Genomic DNA, 25,890 nt, shown 5'->3' on the forward strand with positions numbered 1-25,890 from the left:
TTTGCAGATGTGATTAGGGCATGGAGGGGGAAGTGAGACCATGTGGGAGTCTCATTCATGACAGGTGACTTCTTAAGCAAAAGGGTGGGGCAGCTGGAGGCAGAAAGAAGGCTCTGGGGAGGAGAGGGAGCCTGGGTCGTGTGGTGTCTGGGGAAGCCAACAAGGGCAGCCCGAGCTGGAGCGCATAAACATTACCGACGGCCTCGTCCACAAGGCCAGGCACAGGTGTTCCGCTCAAGTTCATAAAGAATACTTACCAGGCTGAAAGACAAACGGCCACAAGTTGGAGAGCTGGGAACATACAGCATATGCTCTGGGTATGAAATTAAACTAGCAGTCAATTGCAAATACTGGAAAATTACCAAATATTCATAAGCTAAAACCACTCTTCTGGACAACCAAGTGGGAAGAGTGATTCCAAGATGTATGTTGAATTAGATAAAAATAAAATAATGGCCCAACCTATCACATGTCCTCCAGCCAAAGTTCCTAGGCCTGGCAGGTGTCACCGAGCATTCCCTGGGCGTGGCCCGTGGGCCCCAGCCACTCTGAGGTTTATCGTCAGAATCACACTGCTAAGGTTTCAGTGAATTTCTTCATCCTACTTGAGCTGCTGCATCTCAGAGGCACAGGCAGAAGCCACCAGCAACTTACAGAAGGAAAAATCACCTTCCAGGTTCTCAACAAAAGCCCAGAACATTCTGGTCCCCAAATCAATGCAGATTCTTCTTTCCTGTGGTAAGGATGACTTTCACGACAAAACCTCAGAGACCGTCTAAAGAAACCCCTCCGAGGGTGAAAGGCTCTTCCCAGAGCCATTCCTTCCATTGTGCAAGGCCCTGGCTGCCTTCAAAGTGGCTTGGGCTGTGCTGGCAAGACCAAGCTACAGGCTGCCTGTCTCCAAGGTGCTTACCTATGCAAAACCAAGTAGCACTGCTGTCAGAGGGCATCCTGCTGATGACTTCTGACAGCAGACTTGAGTTGATGGATGTTGCCAGAACACACCCAGAGGCAAAACTGGGTTCAGATTTCCCGTGGAGGATCTTAAGCCATCGAGCATCTCCGTGTTAAATGGAGCTCCACATTCAAAACCAGCAGAGGGCTCAAGACAGCTTCAGGGTCTGCTTCCTTGTGGGGCAGGGGCTGTTGGACCCTGAAACCTTCATGCAAGCTGCTTCCTGCACATATCTACATCCCAGGTGTGAGGATGTGAAGCCTGAACCCCAGAAGATCACCGGTGAGATCCACACAGCCATTGGTGGTGTATAGTGTACTGTGTATGGTGTCAGACTCTGGAGAGAGGGTCATGGCTGAGCCAAGCAGAGACAATGTTGCATCTGTTTCCACACTTGGAGACAATGAATAGCATAGCCAAAAAAAAAAAAAAAAGGAAAAAAAAGTCAGGAAGAGAGCAGAGGGGCCCTGAGGATGAAGATGGATGAATGAGTAGAGTAGACACTTATGTAGTATGTGATGGAATGCACAGGTCCCTTCACTGCTTCCCTCAGGACCATTTATGTGCAAAGACCCTGCTGCAGAAGAGAACCAGCCTGAGGGGAGCACCTGGGGCCAGACCCTGCCTGTGACGCAAGTGGGGTGGGGTTCTCCTGGGAAGTGCAGCACACGGCCACTCCCCACTCCGCCTCCGCTGTCCATGATTCCTCGGGCTGGGGGCCGCCCCGCCTCTGCTGTCCATGATTCCAGGAGCTGGGGGCCGCCCCGCCTCCGCTGTCCATGATTTCACGGGCTGGGGGCCGCCCCGCCTCCGCTGTCCATGATTCCATAGGCTGGGGACGGCTCCGCCTCCGCTGTCCATGATTCCATGGGCTGGGTAAGGGCACCCACCATGGTGGTGATTCACAAGCCCAGGCCCCAAGCACCCCACCCAAAGTGGAGGATCCCAGGGGGTCTACCTCTGCCTCTCCACAGGGTGCCCCCCGGCAGGCCACCTCCCCAGGCTTTCCCTCCAGCGAGCCTCCACCCCCTGGGTGTATTCCAGAGATCTGGATAGAGGTCTTCACCAGGTCACTCACAAAGACACCACTTCTAAGTGAGGTCACACAGTAACGGATGGAGTTGAGAGCAAGTACCAGGGTTTAGGGTTTCAACATTTCTTGGGGTGACATACACAGCCCACAAGCAGGCTGACTGCGCTGTCTCTACAACAGGCATGTTCTACAACACACAAGTATTTATATATATATATATAATATATGTATATATTGCCCGTTCTAGAGCTTGAAGAACTCAGGGCCTGGCACTCAGTCCCTTAGCTTTCCTTTGTTCAAGGCTAGCATTCTCTACCACTTGGGCCACAGCACCACACCCAGCTTTTTCTGTGTATATGGTACTGAGGAATCTAACCCAGGACTTCCGGTCCTCCTAGAGCTTCTTGATTCTAAGATTTGGATGAGTCGCCCCTGTGTCAGACGGGAGTGAGGAGCAAGGAAAAGCTAGGTCAGCGGAATGTTGATGGGCCACCGGGAAGCAGGAACATGGCTTAGTAAGGCACCTCCAGTTCCCAGGGGCTCCTGGCACAGAGAGGAGGTAGGTACCGCCGCCAGGTCCCTCGCACGGAGGGACGAGGGCCATGGAGGGCAGTGGCCAGCTCGCAGGGGTGGCTCTGAGGTGCTCTTTCTCGGTCCACTCGGGAAGCCCCGCCGTCCCCCTGGCCCTCACTGCTGAGCCTCTGGGTTTCTCTTCAACAAGGATGTAAACTCCAGAGCACTCCTGAGCTAGGCCTGTCGGGTCATCTAGAAAGGACATCTGCCGGTGACCAGGCCTGGCCATTCTCCCCGGGAGCGGGCCCCTGCGTCCTCCGGGGCGGGGTCCAGGGCCAGCTCCTGGGGCTGCCCTGGCCTCCGCTGCCCTCGGCCGCTAGGGTCCAGAGCGCAGGGCGAACCTCTACCGTGTATACCTTCTGTCCGGTCCATGAGTGACACACCGAGGGGCCCTGGAGGCCCAGAGCCCAGGAACCCTGCGGGCCCTTCTCCAGGCCCACCCTTCCCCAACCGCCCTGCCAGGCTGCCTGCCAGGGCCCGGGGAGAGGGTGGGGGACTGCGGGGGGGGGGGCAGGATGGGGTCCGGGGGTGCTGCGGGGTGGAGGACAGGGTCCGGGGGTGCTGCGGGGGGGGGAGGACGGGGTCCGGGGGTGCTGCGGGGGGGGGAGGACGGGGTCCGGGGTGCTGCGGGGCGGGGGAGGACGGGGTCCGGGGGTGCTGCGGGGGAGGGAGGACGGGGTCCGGGGGTGCTGCGGGGGGGGAGGACGGGGTCCGGGGGTGCTGCGGGGGGGGAGAGGACGGGGTCCGGGGTGCTGCGGGGCGGGGGAGGACGGGGTCCGGGGTGCTGCGGGGGAGGGAGGATGGGGTCCGGGGGTGCTGCGGGGGGGGAGGACGGGGTCGGGGGTGCTGCGGGGGGGGGAGGACGGGGTCCGGGGGTGCTGCGGGGGGGGAGAACGGGGTCGGGGGTGCTGCGGGGGGGGGGAGGACGGGGTCCGGGGTGCTGCGGGGGGGGAGGAGGACGGGGTCCGGGGGTGCTGCGGGGCGGGGGAGGACGGGGTCCGGGGGTGCTGCGGGGGGGGAGGACGGGGTCCGGGGGTGCTGCGGGGGGGGGGAAGGACGGGGTCCGGGGGTGCTGCGGGGGGGGGAAGGACGGGGTCCGGGGGTGCTGCGGGGGGGGGAGGACGGGGTCCGGGGGTGCTGCGGGGGGGGAGGACGGGGTCCGGGGTGCTGCGGGGGGGGGAGGACGGGGTCCGGGGGTGCTGCGGGGGGGGAGGACGGGGTCGGGGGTGCTGCGGGGGGGGGAGGACGGGGTCCGGGGTGCTGCGGGGCGGGGGAGGACGGGGTCCGGGGGTGCTGCGGGGGAGGGAGGACGGGGTCCGGGGGTGCTGCGGGGGGGGGAGGACGGGGTCCGGGGGTGCTGCGGGGGGGAGGACGGGGTCGGGGGTGTTGCGGGGGGGGGGAGGACGGGGTCCGGGGGTGCTGCGGGGGGGAGGACGGGGTCGGGGGTGCTGCGGGGGGGGAAGGATGGGGTCGGGGGTGCTGCGGGGGGGAGGACGGGGTCGGGGGTGCTGCGGGGGGAGGCGGACGGGAACCCGGGGTCCGCCCTCGGCAGAGCCGCCCTGCGGTCGCACGAGCTCGAGTCCGCGGAAGCCCGAGCCCACGCCCCCCGCCCCGCTCCCGCCGCGCCCTCGGGGGACCGGGGTCCCGGAGCGCGCCCGCCGCCTCTGCCGTCCGGGTCAGGACAGAGCAGCCCCCGGTGCCGCGGCGGGGCGCCTGAGGACTGAGGGCGGGAAGACGGGTGGCGCGACGGCCGCGCGACCCCGGCCGGCGGCCCCGGGGACGGAGCGGCGAGGACCGCGGGGATCCTCCGGGCGCGCAGGCGCGGGCCGGCGCGGAGCGGCCTCCGGGGCGTGGCCAGCGCGAGGCCCCGCCCACTCCCTGGCGGGCCCCGCCCCCGGCCCGCCCCCCGCCCACGTCACGGCGCCCCTCCCGCGCCTGCGCCGCCCGCCCGCCGCGCATCCCCGGCCGCCGCGCATCCTCAGCCCGCTCGCGCCGCGCTCGGCCCGCGCCGCGCCGCTCCTCCGCTCCCCGCTCCACCGCGCTCGGCGCCCGGCGCCCTCGGGCGGGCGGGCGGGCGGCCATGAGGCTGCGGGGCCGCGCGCTGCGGGCCGCGCCCGCCCCCGGCGCTCGGGCCGGCGCGGCGCCCCCGGGGCGGAACCCCTTCGTGCACGAGCTGCGGCTGAGCGCCCTGCAGAAGGCCCAGGTGGGTGCTCCGCGCGGCGGGCGGGGCGCCGGGGCCGGCCGGCCGGTCGAGCCCCCGCCCCGGCCCCGCGCCCCCTCCCGGCGCGCGTCCGTCCGGAGGGGCGGCCCCGGGACCCCGCTCGCCTCCCGCCGGCTGGCCTCGCGCACCGCCCGCCGCCCGGGCGCGGGCCGCGCGTCCTCCACGTGAGATCCCGCCCACAACTTGGCCCGGGGAGTTGTGGAAGTCACGGGCCCCCCAGCCGGCCTCTCACCGGGGTCCCTGTCCTCTGCACCCCGTCCCCCGCGCTCTCCCAGGCCCGCAGCCACCCCGCCACCCTCCTGCCCTCCCCGGAGCCAGCCCCAACTCCCTCCCCGAGTGTGGAGGTCGCTCCCGCCCAGGCCCTGTGCCCACCTTCCCTGGCCATGCCACCCGCTCCTCCTGGCACCTCCCTCTTTGCACCTCTGCTTCTCCCTCCCAGTGGGGCCCAGCATCACCTCCTTCAGGAAGATGGAGCCCCCACCCCTGCATCTCTGCCTCCATTACCCTGTCCCCCCCACCCTGACTACCCTGCTCCCCTCCCCTCCTCTTACTCCATCCCCCTCCCCTCCTGGTCACCCTGTCCCCTTCCCTTCCTGGTTACACTGTCCCCCCTCCCCTCCTCCTACTCAACCCTGTTCTCCTCCTGGTCACCCTCTCCTCCTGGTCACCCTGGCCCCTCCCTTCCTCCTACTCAACCCTGTTCTCCTCGTAGTCATCCTGTCACCCTCCCCTCCTGGTCACCCTAGCCCCCTTCCTTCCTGGTTACACTGCCCCCCCCTCCCGCCTGGCCACTCTGCCCCTGAAGTGCATGGGGGGTGGTCAGGCAGGGGTGAGTCAGCAGGGCCCCCACCCCACTCTGCCATGGCTCAGGTCTGTGGCTTGGCAGGTTAGGGTGTCCCTGAGGCTGCTCTTCTAGATCCCCTCCTAGCCAGCATCCTGGTTCAGGGGGGCTGGACACTGAGCTGCTCTGTCTGTGCAGGGTCCCCTCTGTCTCCCTTGGGGTATTTGTGTCAGAGCTGTCTCTGCTGAGGCGTCTGTGTCACCTGTGAGGAGGGAGGTTGCTTGTGAGCACACCCAGGGCTCCTCACTGTCCGGCACCTGTGCCCTGGGCAGCCTCTCTCCTCTGGAAGGTGTTGTGAAGGTGCTCCAGGGTGGACCTGCTGGCTTTCCGAAAAGAAAGCCCCAGACGAGAGGAAAAGGAGTTGTGAAGCCTGAAGCAGGAAGGCTGCTCAGAAACTCAGCTGCCCAGGTTCCCAGCGGGCCCAGACCAGCCAAGCATATGTCCCCTGCCGGGAGGGGCTGCTGCTCTGTTTGGGATTAAGGCCCTGCAGGCCACCTTGGCTCCTGGCGGCCCATCTGCCCTTCACGACGGCTTTAGTGAGGCGCTTAAGCATCTCTGTGGATTATAGGCCACAAACACATTGAGATCCGAAAGGAAGAACCCACTGTGGGCTGCAGAACCTGCTAGGCTGCAGTGAAGCCCGGGAAGTGTGGGGCTGAGTCTTGGTGCTTGCAGCTAAAGTTCTTTAGTCACACTCCCGTGTCACTCCGGGTCATGTCCTCGGCTGTCCCCTGGGCTTTGGGGGACTTCTGTGGGCCCTGGTGTGGAGTACTTCCCTCCTTCTCTGGGGTTTCCCAGCTTTGAAGTCTCACCACCAAGTTCACTTCCTCACCCTGGAGGCCCGTTCTCCATCAGAGTCGGGGGCTCAAAGGAGGCCTCCAGGCCTCCAGTCGGACCTGGTGACTCGGAAGCCCCGTGTTTCCTAGTCATCCTTGCTGGTGTTTGCACATAGCCTCAGACTCTCACACCCCTGGCAGTTAATGTCCTCCTGACTGGCCTGTGCCTGCTGTCGGTGAGATAGACCAGCCATTTGTTCATCCCCCCAGTTTCCTGTGTGCTACAGAAGTGGGCAGGGAGAAGCAGTCCACGTCCTGCTCAGGGCTGAAGTTCTGGAGGGGCCGTGGGTAGGCAGCAGGCCCGGGGGAGATGGGAAAGCTGGGCCCCAGTGGAAGATTTGTAAGAGAGCAGAGGGGGCTGGAGGACACAGCCAGCAGCGCAGCCTCTCTGGAGACCTCCCGACAACCTGGCATCTGATAGCCTACCTCTGTTGGTATATGTGTGGCCCAGCCTCTGGTCCCTGTGCCTGGGGGTGGGGCAGGGGAGGACGCAGTAGACATGGGGTCCCAGTGTCATCTCCTGGGTGGTACTGGACCAAACAAGTCCAAAGCTGTAGGACGAGGATTTCAGCTTAGTTCTGAGTACCTGCCAGGTATTCTACCACTTGAGCCACACCTTCAAGCCCTTTTTTTGCTTTTATTATTTTGTTACTCATTACTTCATTCTTTTGCTCAAAGCTGGTCCACCTGTGCCTCCCCAGGGCCATTCCACCATACCTCGCTTGTTTGTAGAGATGAGTCTCTCGATAACTTTTTCGTGGGCCAGTCCCCAAACATCTTCCTCTTCCCTCTCCACTCTTGCATTAGAGTTAGCTGTGATTATAGGTATATTCCACCATGCCTGGCCCAAACTGGTCCTAATAGAAGTGAGCTTGTGGTTATGTGTTGTGAGCAAGACGAGCTCACTTCAATATTGCCGGAACTGCATTTGTGCTGGTTTTAAAAACAAATTTAGGATAGCTCTGTATCGTGAGCCCTGAGCCCCTCCTCTGCGGTCCTCGGCCCCAGCTTTTGTCCCATTCTTAGCACCAGACTGACTAGGGCGGCCCCTTCCAGAATGCTGACAGGAGACATTGACATTGAAGTGTCCATGTGCCTCCCCTCCTGGCCAGGCTCAGGATAGCAGTTCACTGCACACTCAGCTGGGATTCCGGCTTTCGCCTGGAGCTGGTCTCCAGTTTGCGTCTGTTTTGGACTCCACTGTCTTCAGAGGGACCGTGGGCTATGTCCAGTAACCAGGGCCCCGGTCCTGGACTCTGCACAAGCATGCTAGGTTTTCTCTGCTCTTGCCTAAGTGTTAAGAAACCCTGGAAAAGGGCTATTGACTGGTGTCTTGTACTTTTTTCCATTCTTAGCTGTGATTTTTACAGTCTTTCCCCAGGTCAAGCCCTTTGGGTCAAACCAGACTCTGCCTTTTCTCTCTGTCGGGTATCCAGCCAGTCTGGTGGCCCCACCTGTGGCCTTTCCCATCAGGGCAGTCTGGATGGCGTGTGGCCTGTAAGTGCTTTCAGGCCCCTTCTCTCTCCCACTCTCCCCACACAGGGCTCTCAGGGCTCTCCTTGTGCCTGTCCTCCCACAGGGCTCTCAGGGCTCTCCTTGTGCCTGCTATCCCATAGAGCACTCAGGGCTCTCCTTGTGCCTACAGTCCCCACGGGGCACTTAGGGATCTGCTTGTGCCCGCTGTCCTCCTCGGGGCACTCAGAGATCTGCTTGTGCCCGCTGTTCCTCCATGGGGCACTCAGGGCTCTCCTTATGCCTCTTCTCCCTACACGGGCGCTCAGGGCTCTCCTTGTGATCGCTGTCCCCCATGGGGCACTCAGGGTTCTGCTTGTGCCCTCTGTTCCTCCACTGGGCGCTCAGGGCTCTGCTTGTGCCCGCTGTCCCCCTTGGGGCACTCAGGGCTCTACTTGTGCCCTCTGTTCCTCCACGGGGCACTCAGGGCTCTCCTTGTGCCCGCTGTCCCCCTTGGGGCACTCAGGGCTCTGCTTGTGCCCTCTTCCTCCACGGGGCGCTCAGGGCTCTGCTTGTGCCCTCTACTCCTCCATAGGACACTCAGGGCTCTGCTTGTACGTGCTGTCCCCACAGGGTGCTCAGGGCTTTGCTTGTACCCGCTGTTCCCCACGGGGCACTCAGGGCTCTCCTTGTGCCCTCTATTCCTCCACGGGGCACTCAGGGCTCTCCTTGTGATCGCTGTCCCCCTCAGGGTACTCAGGGCTCTCCTTGTGCTCGCTGTCCCCCTTGGGGCGCTCAGGGCTCTGCTTGTGCCCTCTGTTCCCCCTCGGGGTACTCAGGGCTCTGCTTGTGCCCGCTGTCCCCCTTGGGGCGCTCAGGGCTCTGCTTGTGCCCGCTGTCCCCCTTGGGGCGCTCAGGGCTCTGCTTGTGCCTTCTGTTCCCCCTCGGGGTACTCAGGGCTCTCCTTGTGCCCGCTGTCCCCCATGGGGCACTCAGGATTCTGCTTTTGCCTTCTGTTCCTCCACGGGGCACTCAGGGCTCTGCTTGTGCCTGCTGTCCCCACAGGGTACTCAGGGCTCTGCTTGTACCCACTGTCCCCCACGGGGCGCTCAGGGCTTTGCTTGTACCCACTGTCCCCCACAGGGTACTCAGGGCTCTCCTTGTGCCTGCTGTCCCCACAGGGTACTCAGGGCTTTGCTTGTGCCTGCTGTCCCCCATGGGGCACTCAGGGCTCTCCTTGTGTCTGCTGTCCCCCATGGGGCACTCAGGGCTCTGCTTGTGCCCTCTGTTCCTCCATGGGGCACTCAGGGCTCTGCTTGTGCCCTCTACTCCTCCACGGGGCGCTCAGGGCTCTGCTTGTGATCGCTGTCCCCCATGGAGCACTCAGGATTCTGCTTGTGCCCTCTGTTCCTCCATGGGACACTCAGGGCTCTGCTTGTGCCTGCTGTCTCCCATGGGGCACTCAGGGCTCTCCTTGTGCCTGCTGTCCCCCATGGGGTACTCAGGGCTCTCCTTGTGCCTTCTGTTCCTCCACGGGGCGCTCAGGGCTCTCCTTGTGCCCGCTGTCCCCCACGGGGCGCTCAGGGCTCTCCTTGTGCCTGCTGTCCCCCATGGGGCACTCAGGATTCTGCTTTTGCCTTCTGTTCCTCCACGGGGCACTCAGGGCTCTCCTTGTGCCTTCTGTTCCTCCACGGGGCACTCAGGGCTCTGCTTGTGCCCTCTGTTCCTCCATGGGACACTCAGGGCTCTGCTTGTGCCCGCTGTCCCCCACGGGGCGCTCAGGGCTCTCCTCTCGCCCCCTCTCCTACATAGGGCACATAGTATCAGCTCTGAGTGGACTGTGGTCTTGAGGAAATGGTATCACTGCCTGCCTGCCTTCCACCTAAATAGTTTCTGCCTGTGGGCTGTGGTTTCTTTGCAGTTGAAAGATCTTTCCCATTTTTAAACATCACGAACCTTGGGCCTAACAGTGGAGTTATCTGGACCCCAGAGTCCAGTGTAGGGCATGTACTCACAGCTGGCATTTGAGACTCTGGCCTGGGCCTCCCTGCCTGGCTTTGTCAGGCCAGACTTCCACCAAACTGTATTTTCCTGCCTGCCTGACCCTGTGACCCAGGGGCCTCTTCCTGCAGCCCCTCCACTGCACACTCATCTGTGCTGAGGGCTAGAGTTCTGCTGTCTTCATGCCCCCAACCCTGTGGGATAGCTGTGGACTGGGGAGACTGTGCGACATGGTGTGTGTCAAGAGCAGGTCCTGCCAGGACCACCTGAATGAGTCTGCCCTTGCTGCTTCCCTCTGCCATGACAAAGCCAGCCAGCTCACTCCTGCGCCATCTGTGTCTCAGGGTGGCACTCATGTGGGCCTGGGTAACCCCATGTGTGCTGTGTTAAACTACTGATACACTTCTCCACACCACCTTGGCCCCCTGGGCCTCTGGTGGCATCGGAGGTACACCCAGGGCCATGAGGGAAGGCTAAGGAACTAGCTGTAGCTCAGCCTCAGGTGTGCTGCAGGGGTTGGGCCTGCGGGAGCCTGGGACAGTGCCTTTCCTGGGTTTGTATTTTACTCTTCAAGTCATAAGATAGGTGTGACACCACGCCAGTCAGTCTAGCTGCTCTTGAGGCTGAGATCTGGAGATTCAAGGTCAGCTCAGGCAGAAAAGTTCACTAGACTTCATGTCTGAAATAACTAGCAGCTAGCAGTGCTGGAAATGGGGATCACACCAGCCCAGCAAGCACAAGGCCCTGAGTTCAAATCCTAGCAATTTAGCCCTTGAGTAGTAGTTTATTTTCCCTAGGAAGTATTTGACATACAGGCTTAAAACAACAACAGCTAAACAATTTTAAATACTTTAAGCCCTTGGGGAGCCATGGAATTGAGCTGATCCAGTCTCGGGCAGTGTTCTTAACCCTAGGTCTGCTGGCTCTTACAAAATGAAAGCAGGGGAAAATGCCCTCTGGCCCAGGATTCTTCAGGATTCTTTCTGAACAGACCAGGTCTTGGAGAAGCCACCAGGGACTCCCCGGGGGGTAGATCTCTGCTGAGCTGGGCCTCACAGGGACCCCGCTGCTGCCTGGACCTGTCACCAGTGGTAAAGGGCATGGTGCCACTTCTGAGCAGGAATCTGAAGCCACATCTCTGCGGGTGACAGTGGAATCCACTGTCCCCTCAGGACCAGGAGCCCCACTGACCTGGCTGTGGGGCCCGGAGGAGCAGGCCTTTTTCTGCCAGTTGGTGTTTGCACTAGCTCCTTTCCTTCAGGGAGAGCACCGGCCCTGGGATGACTGCTGTTAGGGTGGCACTTGGGACATTCTGATCCTGGTGAGAGAGGACGGAGCCTTCCTGCCTGGCTTGTGACTTCCAGGCAGAAGCAGGCCTCACCCCTGCACTCCCATCTCATCCCCTTGGACTGGGCTGTACTTCCAGACAAAGCCAGGGTCTCCTGTGATGTCGAGGGCGGGGGTACCTGGGGATGGTGCCAGCCCTGTGACTCAGGTAGCCAGGTGGCACCTGGCAGAAAGGCTTCTGTCTGAGCTCTGCCTGCACGCAGCAGCATCCTGGGCTGGTCTGCACAGGGGGCAGGTGCATGGGATGTAACTCCAGGAGGGCTGCCCCAGGCCTAGGTGCCCCAGGACGCAGGTCAGCTGCAACCCAGACCCTGATGCCCTAGGGAGGGATTTGCGCCATTTTTGGGGGGATCTGAGTCTTATTCCCAGAGTGGAGCATGCCCAGTCCCAAACTCACACTCCCCTTTCCTGTGTCTTATGAGTTGTTGGGTGGCACATAGAGTGGCGGTCTTGCCCTCATCTCAGCTGTAGTGTGGTGTGTTTTTGGACTTCACATCGGAGCTCTCTGGTCCTTGGGCAGGAGTCCTGGAACCAGAAGAGATTACTACAGCTGAACTCGAAGCAGGAGGCAGCCTGACCAGAGTCAGGGGTGGGCAGTCCTGGCATGGGCCTTTAGGTCCCAAAGTAGTGACTGAACTCGAAGCAGGAGGCAGCCTGACCAGAGTCAGGGGTGGGCAGTCCTGGCATGGGCCTTTAGGTCCCAAAGCAGCGGCTGGCTACGGACAGCGCACAGCACCCTGGCCATTCGCTTTCCACAGTCCACTCGTTGGCTTCAGACTGTGCAGAAACCCAGCAGTCTTTGTGGACATCTCCTTGCGGTTAGGATCCCTCCCCTGCCTCCAGGGCAGACTGCACACTTGGCCCAGCAGAGATGGCATCCTACAGGTGACATCTCCGATTGGGCTGAGACTGCTGTGGACCCGTGCCAAGGCAGGGGCTAAGTTGGGGCTGGCTGAAGGTTTGGGAGAAAAAAATAGCTTCACGTTAGAAAAGCTATATTTAATTTTAGATGTGAGTGGGAGAGCCAAGGAGCACTTATAGATAGCATAGGCCCGGGGAATGTTCTCTGGTGGGCACCGTTCTCCCTCGTGGGTGTCCACGGGCTCCAGAGCTCTCCCGTCCACAGGGGAGATGTGAGGCCAGACACTTGATGTTCACCTGTGAACCAGAAAATAACAGACCCCAGGGAAATTTAGACAGAGGATTTATGTAAACAGTCACATGAAAGCTACAAGTATCCCATAAAATACCTGGCAGAGCCCCGTCAGATGTGACGCCCAGCCTACCATCAGCCCCTGCTGCAGGTTGGGCACCAGGAGGTGGGCCGAGCGCCCAGGTTCATCTTCACAGGGTCCAGTGGGTGTTAGAGCTGTTGTGTGTGACCAGGGGAGGCTTCCACAGCAGCCTCAGATGCCAGAGGCCGGCACCGCCCCTTGGCTCCTGGCACGGTAGCCAGCAGAGCTAATGCCGAGGGTGCCGGTTTGCTCCGACTAGAAGCTGCCTGCAGTGGGCCCCGAGGTGCTGTGTGTGTAACCGAATGGGGACAGGCCCAGGGCCTGGACTGGCACCTGGCTGGCTTGTCCATCTGCTTCTGCAGGGCTGGCCAGGCTCTGGGCAGCTGGTGGGTCCAAAGGCCTGGGCTGGCTGCTTTTTAAAGAATGAACCTCAGAGCTCTAGCCAAGGATGCCTGTGAGAATTATGATGTTTCCTGAACCTGTTTGCTTTACAGGGAACGGAAACTAGTGTCCTCGTGTCCTGCCTTCGGGCCCTGCCCAGCTTCTACCCCAGCCCTGCTGGGAGGACATCGGTCATTAGTTCCCAGTGTGAAGGTATTGTGTTCATTCTAAGTCAGGAGTCATGCAAACCTCACTCTGTGTTGATCAGTAATGGGGTGTGTGGGACCCTGGGCTAGTTTTCCTGCCTCCCTATCCCTGGGGGGTCGCTGCAGGGTTTTGTCCGTCTAATCCCCTTGGGGAAGCCCACACCCCTGGCCTCCGGGGTTGGGGATCTGCCGCTGAGCAGCCCCTCGTGTGGCTGCTGAGGACAGCAAGGTTCCAGAAGCTGCCGGCCTCCAGCTGTGTCAACCTCGGGTCTCTTCCTCTCAGAAATGAGGCCTCTAGCGGGGCCTCTGTCCAGCCCCTCCAACTGTGTCAACCTCAGGTCTCTTCCTCTCAGAAATGAGGCCTCTAACAGGACCTCTGTCCAGGCCACCCTGCACCTGGCTCTCATTTGGTGCCTATGTGTTGCACTGCTACCCCTTGGAGGGTCTGTGAAGTACCTGCCTCCCCCCCCCCCCCAGCCATTTGTAACAACCTCAGATCCAAGAGCCAGAGGCCGGACTCAGGCCTGGTTCTGGATTTGTTTTGGAGATGAGGCCAGCAGGAGTTGGTGAGAAAGATAGAAGAGGTAAAGAGGAGCAGGCATTGGCATCTTGAGATGGCATCTGAGGGCACATTACATGAGGGGATGAGGGGGCCACGCCTGCGGAGGGGCCGGGCCCCAGAGGGGGCTGCAGAAGAGATCCACTTAGGGCTTGGTTGTCAGTTTCTAGCCCGGCATAGGCTGTAGAGGTGGCAGGTTTTCTGGGGAAGAAGAGTGACTGGGGGCTGGGCGTGTAACCTAGTGCTAGAGTGCTGGCCCAGCATGTGTGAAGCTCTGGGTTCGATTCCTTGGTACCATGTACGTAGAAAACACTGGAGCTGGTGCTATGGCTCAAGTGGTAGAGGAGTTAGCCTTGAGGAAGCTCAAAAACAGTACCCAGGCCCTGAGTTCAAGTTCTCAGACTTGCAAATAAAAGGAAAAAAGAAGAGTGACTGGGCAGCCTCTGTGGGGATGGGGCAACAGAGATGGGTGCCAAGAAAACTGGGTGCTGTTGTGGGGCCCTGCGGGGACGGGGCTGTGGTGGGGGACAGTGCCAGTCGAGGTGCTGGCTGGCTGTGCTGTTGGGTAGCCCGGCCATGGTGTCTGTGGGAGCCGTATCAGGTGGACGTGTGTCCAGGAATTGGTATGCCAAGAAGACCCCGTGCTAGGCAGCCCCCCTCCCCACTGGCCCGGAGCCACGCAGGCCCATTGTGGTGGCTGCATTCCCTCTGGTTTGGGGTGCACTTTCGCCTTCCCAAGGGGGTCCTGTTGCCTCCCTTCCTCAGGCAGGCAGGCTCCACAATGGAAGGAGGAGACCAGTTTACCAGGCGCCAGCTTCGGCTCACTTAGGGGTGGTTTCAAGCTTGCTGTGCTGTGCTGTGCTGCATGCGTCTTTCCACCCTGCTGTCCCGTAATCCTGTCCCCCAATGGGTTCCCAGCCCCCACCCCCACCCTTGGTGTCTGGACTGGGAAACCATTGGGAGCCTCCGGCCCTGGCATGGCCCCTTGGCGTTGGCACTCAGGTCACTGAAAAGAGAAGCCCACAGTTCGAATCCAGAGATTGCTCATTATTAGTTCAGGGTGCCAGGTCCCCTGACATGGCAGTGCTCAGAGGCAGGGCCTCCCATGGTCCCAGCAAGCCGCTTGTGCTGGCCGGGTGGCCTCCCCCGCCCTCTCACCCATCAGCGCCTGTTTCTGCAGGGGCCCCTGGGGCTCACTGAGCTGAGATTTGCTTCCGTGGCCGCTGGCACTCACGTCTGCACTGGCAGCTTTGGGGCCACTGACGTTGAGTCTGGCTGCTTTAATGGCGGGTACCAGGCATCCATTCTCACTGCAAACATCTCTAACGTTTTGGCCTCTTGCCAGGCTGCCCGCACGCTCCTTTCCAGCGTGTGGCTGGAGAGACGGCAGCTCTGAACACCTGCCTAGCCTGGGCCTGCTTGATGTGCTTGTCTACCAGAGACTGCATCCCTGCCCGCGCTCCAGCAGTGGGTAGAGACGAGACTCCACTGCACTCCAGGAATCTGGCCTCCCTTAGGACGTGTCTGTGACGGGTGCCGACAGCCTTGCAGTGGCTGATGGCTCCACAGTGACGGGGTGACTGACGCGTTGGCTGCCTTCGGTGCCTTCACTCACTGCTCCAGGCCCAGCAGCATCTGTCCTCACTGTCCCAGGGCCAGAAGATCGATGCCACCGCAGCAGGGCTGCCTCCTCCCCAGACGCTGCCCCGTGGATGTGTCCCCGCGGGTTCAGGACCTCTGGGGACTTAGCAGTTGCCAGTGCGTGGCTGATGGGGTTCGTTTCAACCGCATTCTCTTCCACCCTGCCTGGCTGACAGCTGTGACAAATTTTAGCCTCAGATAGGTGGTTCCTCAACCATCACAGTACAGGTTGTTTTGTTTGTCTTTGGCCAGTCCTGGGCCGTGAACTCAGGGTCTGAGCACTGTCCCTGAGCTTTTTTTCTGAAGGCCAACATTCTACCACATGAGCCACAGCGCCACTTCCGGCTTTTTCTGTGCATGTGGTGCTGAGGAATGGAACCGGGGCTTCACGCGTGCTAGGCGAGCACTGTACCGCTGGGCTACGCTCCCAGCCCCAGTGCAGGTCTCATATCACTGAAAGCTGGGGTCTATAGGTCTCTGGCCCCTGCAGGCCTACCTCGGGAGCTTGTCTCCAGACCATCTGCTCCAGTGGCGGGAGATGGAGGGTCTCTCCTGGACCCATTTTATCAAGGCCACGTGAAGTTTTGGTCACTCGTGCTGGTCTCCAAAGCCAAGAAGCCTGTTGTCTGGGCCAGTGCCAGCAGTACAGCCCTCAAAGGAGAGGTGGCCTGACACCAGTGCCAGGCCAAGCCTCACCTTCAGCAACGGGTTTTTCACCCTCTAGGAACCATGGAGAGGTTGGAGTATGTGTGAGTGTGTACACCTGCTCGTAGATGTGAGTTGTATCGGATGCGCCGGCCCATTGATGCCCAGACCCCCTGTCCTGACTTGAGGGCTCTTCCATGCTGCTGTTTCCAGGAAGGGCTGGCATTTCCTAAGTACAGGCCACTTCCCTGTTTTTGGAAGCTGGTCCTGGCACGTCCTGTTTTCCAGTGTAGCAGATGTTGAGCATTTCCCCACTCTCTGCCCTGACCTGTCCTCTGCCTCACTGGAGAGCCTCAGGTTCAGACCCTCCCCAAGAGGGCGCTACCTGATTAGGACAGAAAGTCCACCTCCAGATCTAATCCAGATGATCTCTCGGGCGCATTAGCAGATGCTGTTTAATGAGGTGGTTTGTCTAGTTGACCTTCAGCAGAGAATTTTGCAGGGCAGGGTGCCTAGCCCAGGGGCCAGGCCTCCAGCTGGGCAGACCTGAGTCTGGGCAAGTCAGATGGGCAGAGAGCAGCTGCAGGCCCTCCAGTCCCCCCGGCTGTGAACGGCTTCCACCTCCCAGCGCCAGCGTGGTAGAGGCCAGGGCAGCCGTGGACACACTGCTCCTACCTGAGCAGGCCCTGGCATCTGGGACTCATGCTGCCTCCGCCACGGGGCAGGGCTGGCCTGGTGTTCTAGGACTGTGGGGTCCTGTTCCCCACATCATGTCCCCCGGGGATGTGCAAGGCCTCGGAGCCAAGCACCAAGTTGTCTTCCAGGCTTGTACATCCTGTTGGGACAGAGCTAACGCCATGACATTTCTGTGTAATACTTGGGGCAGACAGGTGCCGTTTAAATCCTAGGAATGATTTGTCTCTAGACTCTTCCACTTAGTCTTTTTGCATCATGATGGACAGCAGGGGAAAAAGGAGAATGTCATGTGTCTGAACGCGGAATGGAGGGCAATTCTGGTGGGCTGCATCTCGTGGAATAAATAATGCCCGAGTGAACCCCGGGTAAAGTGTGGTCTCTGTAATGGTAACTGTAGAAACACGAGACCATAGCCACAAACCCCCCAGTGGGGGTGTGAGGGGATGGCAGGGCCCGCAGGGGGGTTGACCACAGGCCTGGCTGACCCTGGCACCAGGCTCAGCAGGCAGCTCCGAGGCTCTGTGACCAGTCAGTGCACGTTAGTGAGGCAGAGTCCACGTGCGCCACCACATTAGCAGATGACGTGAGCACAAGTACGTAATGAACCCAGCAGATGCAGGAGAGGTACTTGATGAATTCCAGCCCTGCTCGCCACTAAAGCCAAGAGAAAGCACAACTGGTAAGGCACACCGGTGAGTTCTCACCTGCAGAGGTGAGACCTGGGTGCCGCAGATAAGTCGGGGCTGGCGCATTCCACACGGCCGGCGACTGCTTCAGTCTTCGAGGTCTCGAGTGACTGACTGCCGAGCCCTCGTGCAGAGCGTGTGGGTCGAGTCCGGAAGCCGCTGTGGTGCACACGTGTAAAATCTCCCATCAGTGTGGCCATCCTGCCCCACCCCCTCCTCCAGGACTGACCTGAGGCCAGAGCAGCCCCTGTGCTGTGTCCTGGCCACTGCCCCCTCCCCAGGCCTGCCCGGGCTAGAAAGCCACCCTGACTCTGCCCCTCTGGCTCATGCCCGGTCCTGCAAGCTCCACCCCTGCTCCCTTGCTGCCTATCACATGGTGGCCTGGAGTCACCTACCATCTCACATCCCCATGAGTGAGACTGACGGGAAACAGCGGCAAGGCGTAGGACCCGGGCTCCATCTTGGGTGCCAGGTCAGAGCGCCTGCAGCACACACAGAGGAAGCTCAGCCGTGCTCTCCACCCGGCCCTCAGAGCTGGCCTGGGGAGGCCCCGTCCGCTGTGCCCAGCTCTGCAGTCCCGCCTGGGGAGGCCCCGCCCGCCCGCTGTGCCCAGCTCTGCAGTCCCGCAGTGACGCCGCTGTCCTGTCTCCACAGGTGGCCATCATGACGCTGACGCTGTTTCCCCTCCGGCTTGTGGTCGCGGCCCTCATGATGCTGCTGGCCTGGCCCCTGGCGCTTGTGTCCTCGCTGGGGCCTGCCGACAAGGAGCCCGAGCAGCCCCTGGCCTTGTGGCGGAAGTAAGTCAGCCTCGGCAGTGCCCTGGCCCGGGGCGGCAGCAGCGCAGGCAGCTGTGCGCTTCGTACGGAGGGACGGTGGTCCAGGGGGTGTCCCCCGCCCCCTGCCCCCGTCAGTCCAGGCTCAGTGCCCTCCTCCTGCTGGATCTTTGTGACCCCCGAGCGTGGTGGGCCTCTCTCCCTCCAGGCCACTGTTGTGAACTGAAGCCAGACCTCCCCGGCCTGGATTTCAGGCAGACTATTGCCACAGTGTCCCCCAACAGAGGCACCTGGCCCTCATGAGTGCAGGGGGCCAAAGTAGCCTGTCCCCAGGTGTTCAGTGCGGCAGTTCCAGCAGGAACGCCTCTCGGTGGTGGGCGGTGTTGTTGGTTAACTAAATGTGGGCAGAGCACAAGCATCTCGCTGCATCTTAAAAGGATATCAGGGGCCTGTATTGGAATTGGGAAGGCAGAGGCCTCGGCCAGCATTCCGCAGGTCGTAGGCACAGTGCTGCCCCAGTCTGGACCCCGAGGCAGCTTTCTTAACAAGCCCTGTCTGCAAGCGTTAGCCCCAAGCTGGTCCTTGCCTTAAGCGTGGGATAAGAATAAACCACAGCTGTCTGGATGTGGATGTGGAGCCACACATCCAAACTCACGGGTGGTTCATGGCGGCCCCTTCAGCCGTGTTTGAACTGGATGTGAAAGCCGTGGGAGCGATTGGGATGCTGTGTGTGTTGATGAGTATTCTAAGTGCCCTGGCAGCTGTCACACACCCCAAACTGGACTCTGAGAACTCTTTGGTGCTGTGAACAGCTCTGAAAAATCACAGGGGTCCTTGAGCAGCGCAGAAATAGAAGCAGTAGCCGTTCATTGGAGAAGTTGACAGAAAGGCCCGCAGCCAAATCCACAGGCTGCCTGGTTTTGTAAGTAAAGCGCTGGTCCTTAGCCAGGTCGTTCCCTGTGGCACTGTTCAGGACTTTTTCACACACAGAGGTGTGTGTGAGGAGTTTTCCTCCCCTCTTCAGTTGGTCGCAGGCTTAGAGCGCTTGCCCAGCCCTTCTCTTCTCAAGGACCTTGAGCTTAGGAAGTGGGTGGAGAGAGGCGCCTGGGGAACGATTGCTTCTCTGGACCACAGATCTGGTAGCGTGGACAGGATGAGACCAGCGGAGATGCAGTGGACAGGATGAGACCAGCGGAGATGCAGCGCTGTGCTGCTAAGGTGCCCCCACGGGCACAGCTCACACACCTGAGACACGTGTGCTACAGTCATGCCTGAGTGATCACGTGCCTGGCACACATGCTCGCGTCTGTTCTGTGCCATCACACGCCTGATGCATGTGTGCTGGTGTCACCTCTGAGTGGTCACACACACCTGACACACGCATGCTGCTGTCGGCTCTCTGAGCAACATCATTTCTGGCTTTTGCCTTTCTAAGTTTTGCCTTTCTGTGAGATTCTGTATACTCTTGTCGAGCAGGAAACCAGACTCCATCCAAACCAGAGTGGTCCTATGCAGATGCTGCTGGCAAGCAGCAGGGCTGTGTGTGTGTGTGTGTGTGTGTGTGTGTGTGTGTGTGTGTGTGTGTGTGTGTCACAGGTACGAGAGCTCCGTGGAGGGCCTGGGCTCCCCGCAGCAGGGCCTAAGGCTCTCTTTACCAGGATGCCGTGTTCCCTTCTGTCCTCCCTCCTACCTCTTCATGTAGCAGGGTGCAGTCTCTTCAAAGCGGGAGACTTGGCTGTGTTCTGGCTCCTCCTGGTAACCACGAGCAGCTGACTTGGCTTAGGGAGACAGGGATGTTCACAGCAGATTGTAGTGTTGTTAGTCCCACTTCCAAGAGGCACCAGGTATGTCCAGAGTGTCCCAGCAATGACACCATGAAGTTTCTTACAGTTTCCTCAGAGTTTTTGTGTGTCCGTGTTTGCAGACTGTGTATCACCCTCGGTATGTGTGAACCTGTGTTCACCGTGTGTACCTATCTGAGCATGTGAAGATGTGCTGGGCTGTGCTGCTTGTGTGTGTCATGCATGTATATATGTCCCATGACATGCTGGGCAGACACCCACAGCACAGGGGTTTCCATTCAGTGGGTCATGCTGGGGATGTGAGTGGGGAAGGATGAAGAATTAAAATCACAGGACTCAACTCTAGGTGTGATTCTGCACCCCTGAAATCTCTGCACTCAGTGGGCAAGAAGAGTGACAGTCCAAGGCCAGCCTGGGCTGTGGAATAAGACTGAGCTTTATAAAATAACAGGCCTCACCTAGCGTGTAAGAAGCCTGGGTTCCATTTCTCAGTACCACATAAAAAGGACCAGAAGTGGGGCCGTGGCTCAAATGGTAGAGTGCTGGCCTTGAGCGAAAGAAGCCCGGGGCCAGTGCCAGAGCCTGAGTTCAAGCCCCAGGACTGGGAAAACGAAACAGAACAAAAGGAGGATTGAGGGCAGGGCCGCGTTTTGAAGCATGTTGAAGGAAGTGGTGTCCATGCCGGTGGGACTTGCCCACCACGCTCAGAAATGTAGTCTTGAAGGTAAACAAAGCGCGCCACCTTCACAGCTTCCCCAAACACAAGCCTTCCGGAGCCGACGTGTGGAAAGGACATGCTTCTTGTGAGTTCACCGTGGTGTGTGAGCCAGCCACCATCGGATCAGGTCCTGAGGGCAGCACCCCAGTCTGTCACGGAGCTAGGCTCCAGGCACTGTGCCCGCCGCACAGGGCTGCTCTGCTGGAGGCTGAGCTTGAACTTGAGCTGCACACCATTCTCCACTTCCTCAAGGGCTAGCTTTTCCTGTCAGTGCTTGCTCGGCCTGGGGCTACCCATGAGAAATGGGGAGCCACCCAGCCTTCTGCGTTTCCACCCGTGGCCGGCATGCCCACTGCCCAGGAACCATCAGCCCGGCTAAGCTGGTCACCACCCAGGCACAGGCCAGCCCTCCTCCTGGCCTCCCTGGAGGGCTCTGTCTACTGCCCCTCCGTAGGAGAAGCGGTTTAAGGGCATAGCACTGTGGTGTCTGCTCTGTCTTCAAAGCCCAGTTGAGTGGGGTGCCTGTCGCCCCCTCTCCAGTCGTGTTTGGGGGAAGAGGGCCTTCGGGTTCAGGCTCGGCTGCCCCACCTCCTGGGGACATAGGTAATTCCTCGCCCAAGGTCAGCTTCCTCCCTGTCCGGGTCCACACCTTCCATACGCCCGGGGCTCGTATTCCTCCTCCTCTGGCTTTGGAGGTCCTCGTGGTCTCTTTCCTGGGCATCTCAGCTGGCCGTTCAGTCCAAGCTCTCCCCACAGTTCTAACCCTAGACTTCCTGACTGTGAATGAATGATCTGACTCCATGAGGCCCCCTCCTGGTCTAGTCTCAGCCTCCAGCCCTCGGCCCAAGAAACGTGGCTTCTCTGGAAGCCTGCCTCAGCCCGGGTCTGCAGCGTGCCTGCTCAACTGTGTTACCTCACTGGTGTGCTGAGCAGTGGCCAGGGTGTCACTCGTCAGAGGTTGGCAGGATTGAGAAGGTGCAGATTTGGATGATTTCAAAGGCTGCAAAGGAAGCACGGTAGTTGGTCTAGACTGATTTCCTCTCTGGAGTGTTTTTTTACTTTACACCAATTGGTTTTTTCAAGGGGGTTCCTTTGTGAGTGTCCATGCAGTGTGCCCTGGTGGCACACCCCTCCCCCACTGTCCTCTCCCCCCACCCCCGTCCCCAACCAGTCTCAGCAAGTGTCACTCTCCCATGTCCACGTGTGCGGCCATGTTCCCCTCCCCTGCTCATCCATGCAGGATACAGTGCACCTTCCAGTCACTCATTTTTGTTGAAGTGTTTGTTACTTTCTCAAAGGGCTTCACCGTCGTTTTTCACACATGCCTAGATTCCTGTACTCCAGTCTGCGCACACGTGCACACGTGTGCAGATGATTGTGTGTGTGTGTGTGTGTGTGTGTGTGTGTGTGTGTATGCTGTGTACGCCCATGCTTATCATTTAGAAGTGAGAGGAGACCTGCAGGCTTGCTCATTCTGAACCTGGCTTGCTTCCATTAGTATGGTGGTCTGCAGGGTGTGTGTGTACCCTCACAGACATATCACATTTTCTCCTTCAACCACTGCAAGGCATCTGACTGTTTCCACATCCATGTCCCAGCTACAGGACAGCGGCATCTGGCAGATATAGATGCAGGGCTGGTGAAGTCCAGACAGACAACCTTCATTCTATGTTTCCATGATTTTCGTTTAAACATGATAGAATACTGTTGGAAGATGGCTTGATTCCGGCCTGTGGCTTGTTCTGCAGGGACCAAGAGGCTGAACACTGCCTAAGACTTGCTTTCAGTGGGCAGGGAGGACCCAGCACGCCCCAGAGTGCCAGGGATTTTCTGGCATGTGCCCAGGGAGCGAGCGTGAGACACCGTGCCCTCTGCAGCAGCCTGCGTGTGTCCCTGGTGCCCTCCCGTGCTGGCCCTCGTCTTCCAGGACTGGGATGGACCTGACAGCGGGCCGCCTTTTCTGCAGGGTTGTGGACTTCCTGCTGAGGGCCGTCATGCGTACCATGTGGTTTGCTGGAGGCTTCCACCATGTCTCCGTGAAGGGACGGCAGGCCCTGCCCACCGAAGCCACCATCCTGACGCTGGCACCACACTCCTCCTACTTCGATGCTATCCCTGTCACCATGACCATGTCCTCCGTGGTGATGAAGGCTGAGAGCCGGGACATCCCCATCTGGGGAAGTGAGTGAGCCTGGGACGGGGATCTGGGGAGGAGATCTGGAGGTGATCTGGGGAGGTGAGAGAGCCAGGCGTGGGTGATCTGGGGAGGTGAGTGAGCCTGGGGCGGGGATCTGGGGAGGAGATCTGGAGGTGATCTGGGGAGGTGAGAGAGCCAGGCGTGGGTGATCTGGGGAGGTGAGTGAGCCTGGGGTGGGGATCTGGGGAGGAGATCTGGAGGTGATCTGGGGAGGTGAGAGAGCCAGGCGTGGGTGATCTGGGGAGGGTGATTTCTAGGAGTGTCCCAGCATAGGAAACCCCCAGGAATCACTGGGACACCCTGGAAGTTGGGCAGGGCAGCACAGGACCCCACCCCTTTGCCCCCCCCCCAGGTCTTTGTGGGTCACCTCGTCACAGATCTTGCTCTGCCCCTTCCCCTGGGGGCTGGGGTCTGCCTCGGAAGCCTGGGTCTCTCTAGTCACTCATCGCGCGGGGTCTCTGGAGCAGCTTACCCGGATGCTGCCCCCACACAGCGGCCAATGGGGACCGCAAAGGCCAGTGGCCTGGTGGCCTCAGGTCAGGCCTGGAGCTCTATACAGCAGACAGCCTCTCCTTCCCAAACCAGAAGTCCAGAATCCCGCTGAGCCTGCTGTGCAAGATCTGCCCAGCCTCTTCCAGCCTCTGTGGCCCCTCTGCAGCCACCCCTGCTGTCCCTCATCTGTCTGCATGTCTCTCATGTTGGTGGGTGCTCTGGGCCTTCAGCGATCTCTGTCCCCTCAGCCACAGGTACAGGTTCTGAGGCTAGGACAGACACGTTTTTGAGGACCGCTGAGCCCACAGCACTGCCATTCTGAGCTGCTCTCCACACTCCAGCAGCCTCCCTCGGGGTTCCCAGGCAGCGCAGAGAAAGTACCGTGGAGATTTCTAGGCCTGAGGAGAAGGCCTCGGGGTTCTGGGAGCAGGGAGCCCTATAGGAGGCGGGCCGCGCCTCTCATGCCCTGGCTAGACTTGGTGGCTCCCTCCCACAGAAGGTGCAGCAATACTTGAATGACTACGGAGGCTGGAATTGGTGCCTGCCACCCCTCAGTGTCCTTGGCGCTGTGTGCTGTGTTGGTCCCAGTGTCACACTCCTGGCAACAGGTGTTAAGTCTTCTGGCCTCCGAGGACGTGCGTGTCCTATAGAAACGCCCTGTGCTGGTAGTGTGCCCTAAGAACGGGTCATCTCCACACCCCAGTTCTCTGCACCCAGGCTCCACGGGACCTCAGACCATCGAAGACACTTTGGGGCCACACAGGATGCATGGGAGCCAGGACTGAAGTCAGTTTTAATCACCCGCACCTCTGCTTCTGTAGAGATGAAGCAAGCTGTGTAGGGGCCACAGGTCTCTGGTTCACCCCAAGATGAAGCCAGACTCACCCCCTGGAAGCCTGAGCCTGTGACCAACCCACCATCCTTAGAGTGCAGGTGACAGGATGTTCTAAAACAGTGCAAAAGTTCCAGGAGCCCAGGGGTGACCCCCTTCTTGAGCAGGGGCTCTTGAGAACCCAGGGGCTGGCCCCCCTCCTTGAGCCAGAGACCATTCCCTTCCTGAGCAGGGGCTCTCGCAACTTTGTTGAAAGTGTTTTAAGTAGTTTCACTCTTAGACCCGTCCGTATGAGTGGTGGGTGACCTGGAGACCATGGGTAGTCTCCCTGGAGCCACATTTATGCACAGCGACAGCCCCAGGCAGCAGGCTAGCACCTTGCCACCCTCGCACGTGTGGTGCATGGGTGGTGTGGACAGGCGAGGACCACATCCTTCCCACCCCCGGGACCAGTCTTCAGGTGTTAAAGGGGTGACACAGTTCACCCAGCAGTGCTCCAAAGACACGGCCTGGGGCTGGGGGCATCTAAGAGGAAGAGGGACCTTCCCTGCTCATTTGCTAGGCAGGAGAACGCTTAGAAACCTCACTCTTTTCGGTGAAGCCCAGGGACCCAGGAGCTCTCTGTCCTCGGAGACATCACGCGCCTCTGGGGCAGCTTTGGGCTTCTGTGCCCGGTGTTGGGTCTAGACTTCAACCTGGCGTATCCCTCCATCCACCTCTCCATTCTCAGTAGCCAAGGTAGCAGCACAGGAGGTTGTGTAAGGATGAAGTGGTTTCCGGAATAAGAAAATAGCCATGATTCAAGATGTAAGAAAAACAAGAGCACTAGACTCCAGGTTCACGTATATCACAAACTTGCACGGGCGTTCCAGGGTCCTGACAGTCAGCAAAAACAGAGATGCGTGTTTGTTTAAGAGCCGAGCTTTTGTGTGAGTGTCCCAGTCCTGGGACCTGAAGTCGCAGGGCCTGGACACTGTCCCTGAGCCTTCTTACTCAGGCCTGGCTGCAGCCACTCCTCTGCGTCTACTTTTGGTGGTTACTCGGAGAGGTCTCACGGACCGTCCCGCCTGAGACGGCTTTGAACCTCAGCCCTCAGCCTCTTGGGTAGGTAGGGTTACAGGAGTGCACCGCCGTGCCCAGCGCAGCCGGAGCTCTTAGAGGCATTCCCCCCCCCAAAAAAAAATAATCACGAAATACTCTCTGCAAACAGCACCCATAAGAGCCCCAGTGAGAGTTTGCCTCTGAGGACTCTGTGTTCAGGTGAGCCCCGTGGCACAGGCGTTTGGACCTGGCCCGCTGGCCCCCCGTGTAAGTTCCACCTCGGTTCTGAGGACAGCGCGAGGCCGCTGTCATGGCTCTGCGGTGCCCATACCTGAGTTGCTGGAGTCCCTGGGCTCCCCACTCTGCACCACCACCCCCTTCTCTTCTCACTGTGCTGGAAGCCAGAGGTCTAGGTGTTCTCCTCGGCTGTGCTGGTCCCCGGCCGTGTCTGGTACTCTCCTGGTGCCTCACCCTCCTCTGCGGGCCCGCACAGCCTCCACGGCCCCTCCCGCCATCTCCCTTCGTTTCTTAGAACACCACGGGCCAGGTCAGGGGGCCACACACACACTTGAGGCTCCTCGCGTGCGCGTAGGACCAGGAGACAGATGCGGGTCTGCTTAGAGACGCAGTTCAACCCTCGGTGGGGGCTGCTGTCCGCGCCCGTATCCAGGATGAGGTGTCTGTAGCCGTCTGCTTTTTGGTGGGGTCGGGCATCCAGACTGAGCGT

At 60.0% G+C, this 25,890-nt stretch overlaps 1 protein-coding gene across 1 annotated transcript in view; it reads left to right on the forward strand.

Moving 5' to 3' along the window:
- Positions 1–4,627: 4,627 nt before the first annotated feature.
- Positions 4,628–25,890, forward strand: part of Lpcat1 (lysophosphatidylcholine acyltransferase 1) — a 36,722-nt gene continuing 15,459 nt past the window's right edge. Inside the window, exons 1-3 of the mRNA XM_090332154.1 lie at positions 4,628–4,764; positions 17,963–18,105; positions 22,568–22,782. Of these exons, the coding sequence (XP_090188280.1) occupies positions 4,642–4,764; positions 17,963–18,105; positions 22,568–22,782 (481 nt within the window). The 5' untranslated portion in view covers positions 4,628–4,641. The remainder of the gene's footprint in view (positions 4,765–17,962; positions 18,106–22,567; positions 22,783–25,890) is intronic.

This window comes from Megascapheus bottae, chromosome 4 (genome assembly GCF_031878675.1).
Source record: "Megascapheus bottae isolate mThoBot1 chromosome 4, mThoBot2.hap1, whole genome shotgun sequence".
Taxonomy (NCBI): Eukaryota; Metazoa; Chordata; class Mammalia; order Rodentia; family Geomyidae; genus Megascapheus; species Megascapheus bottae.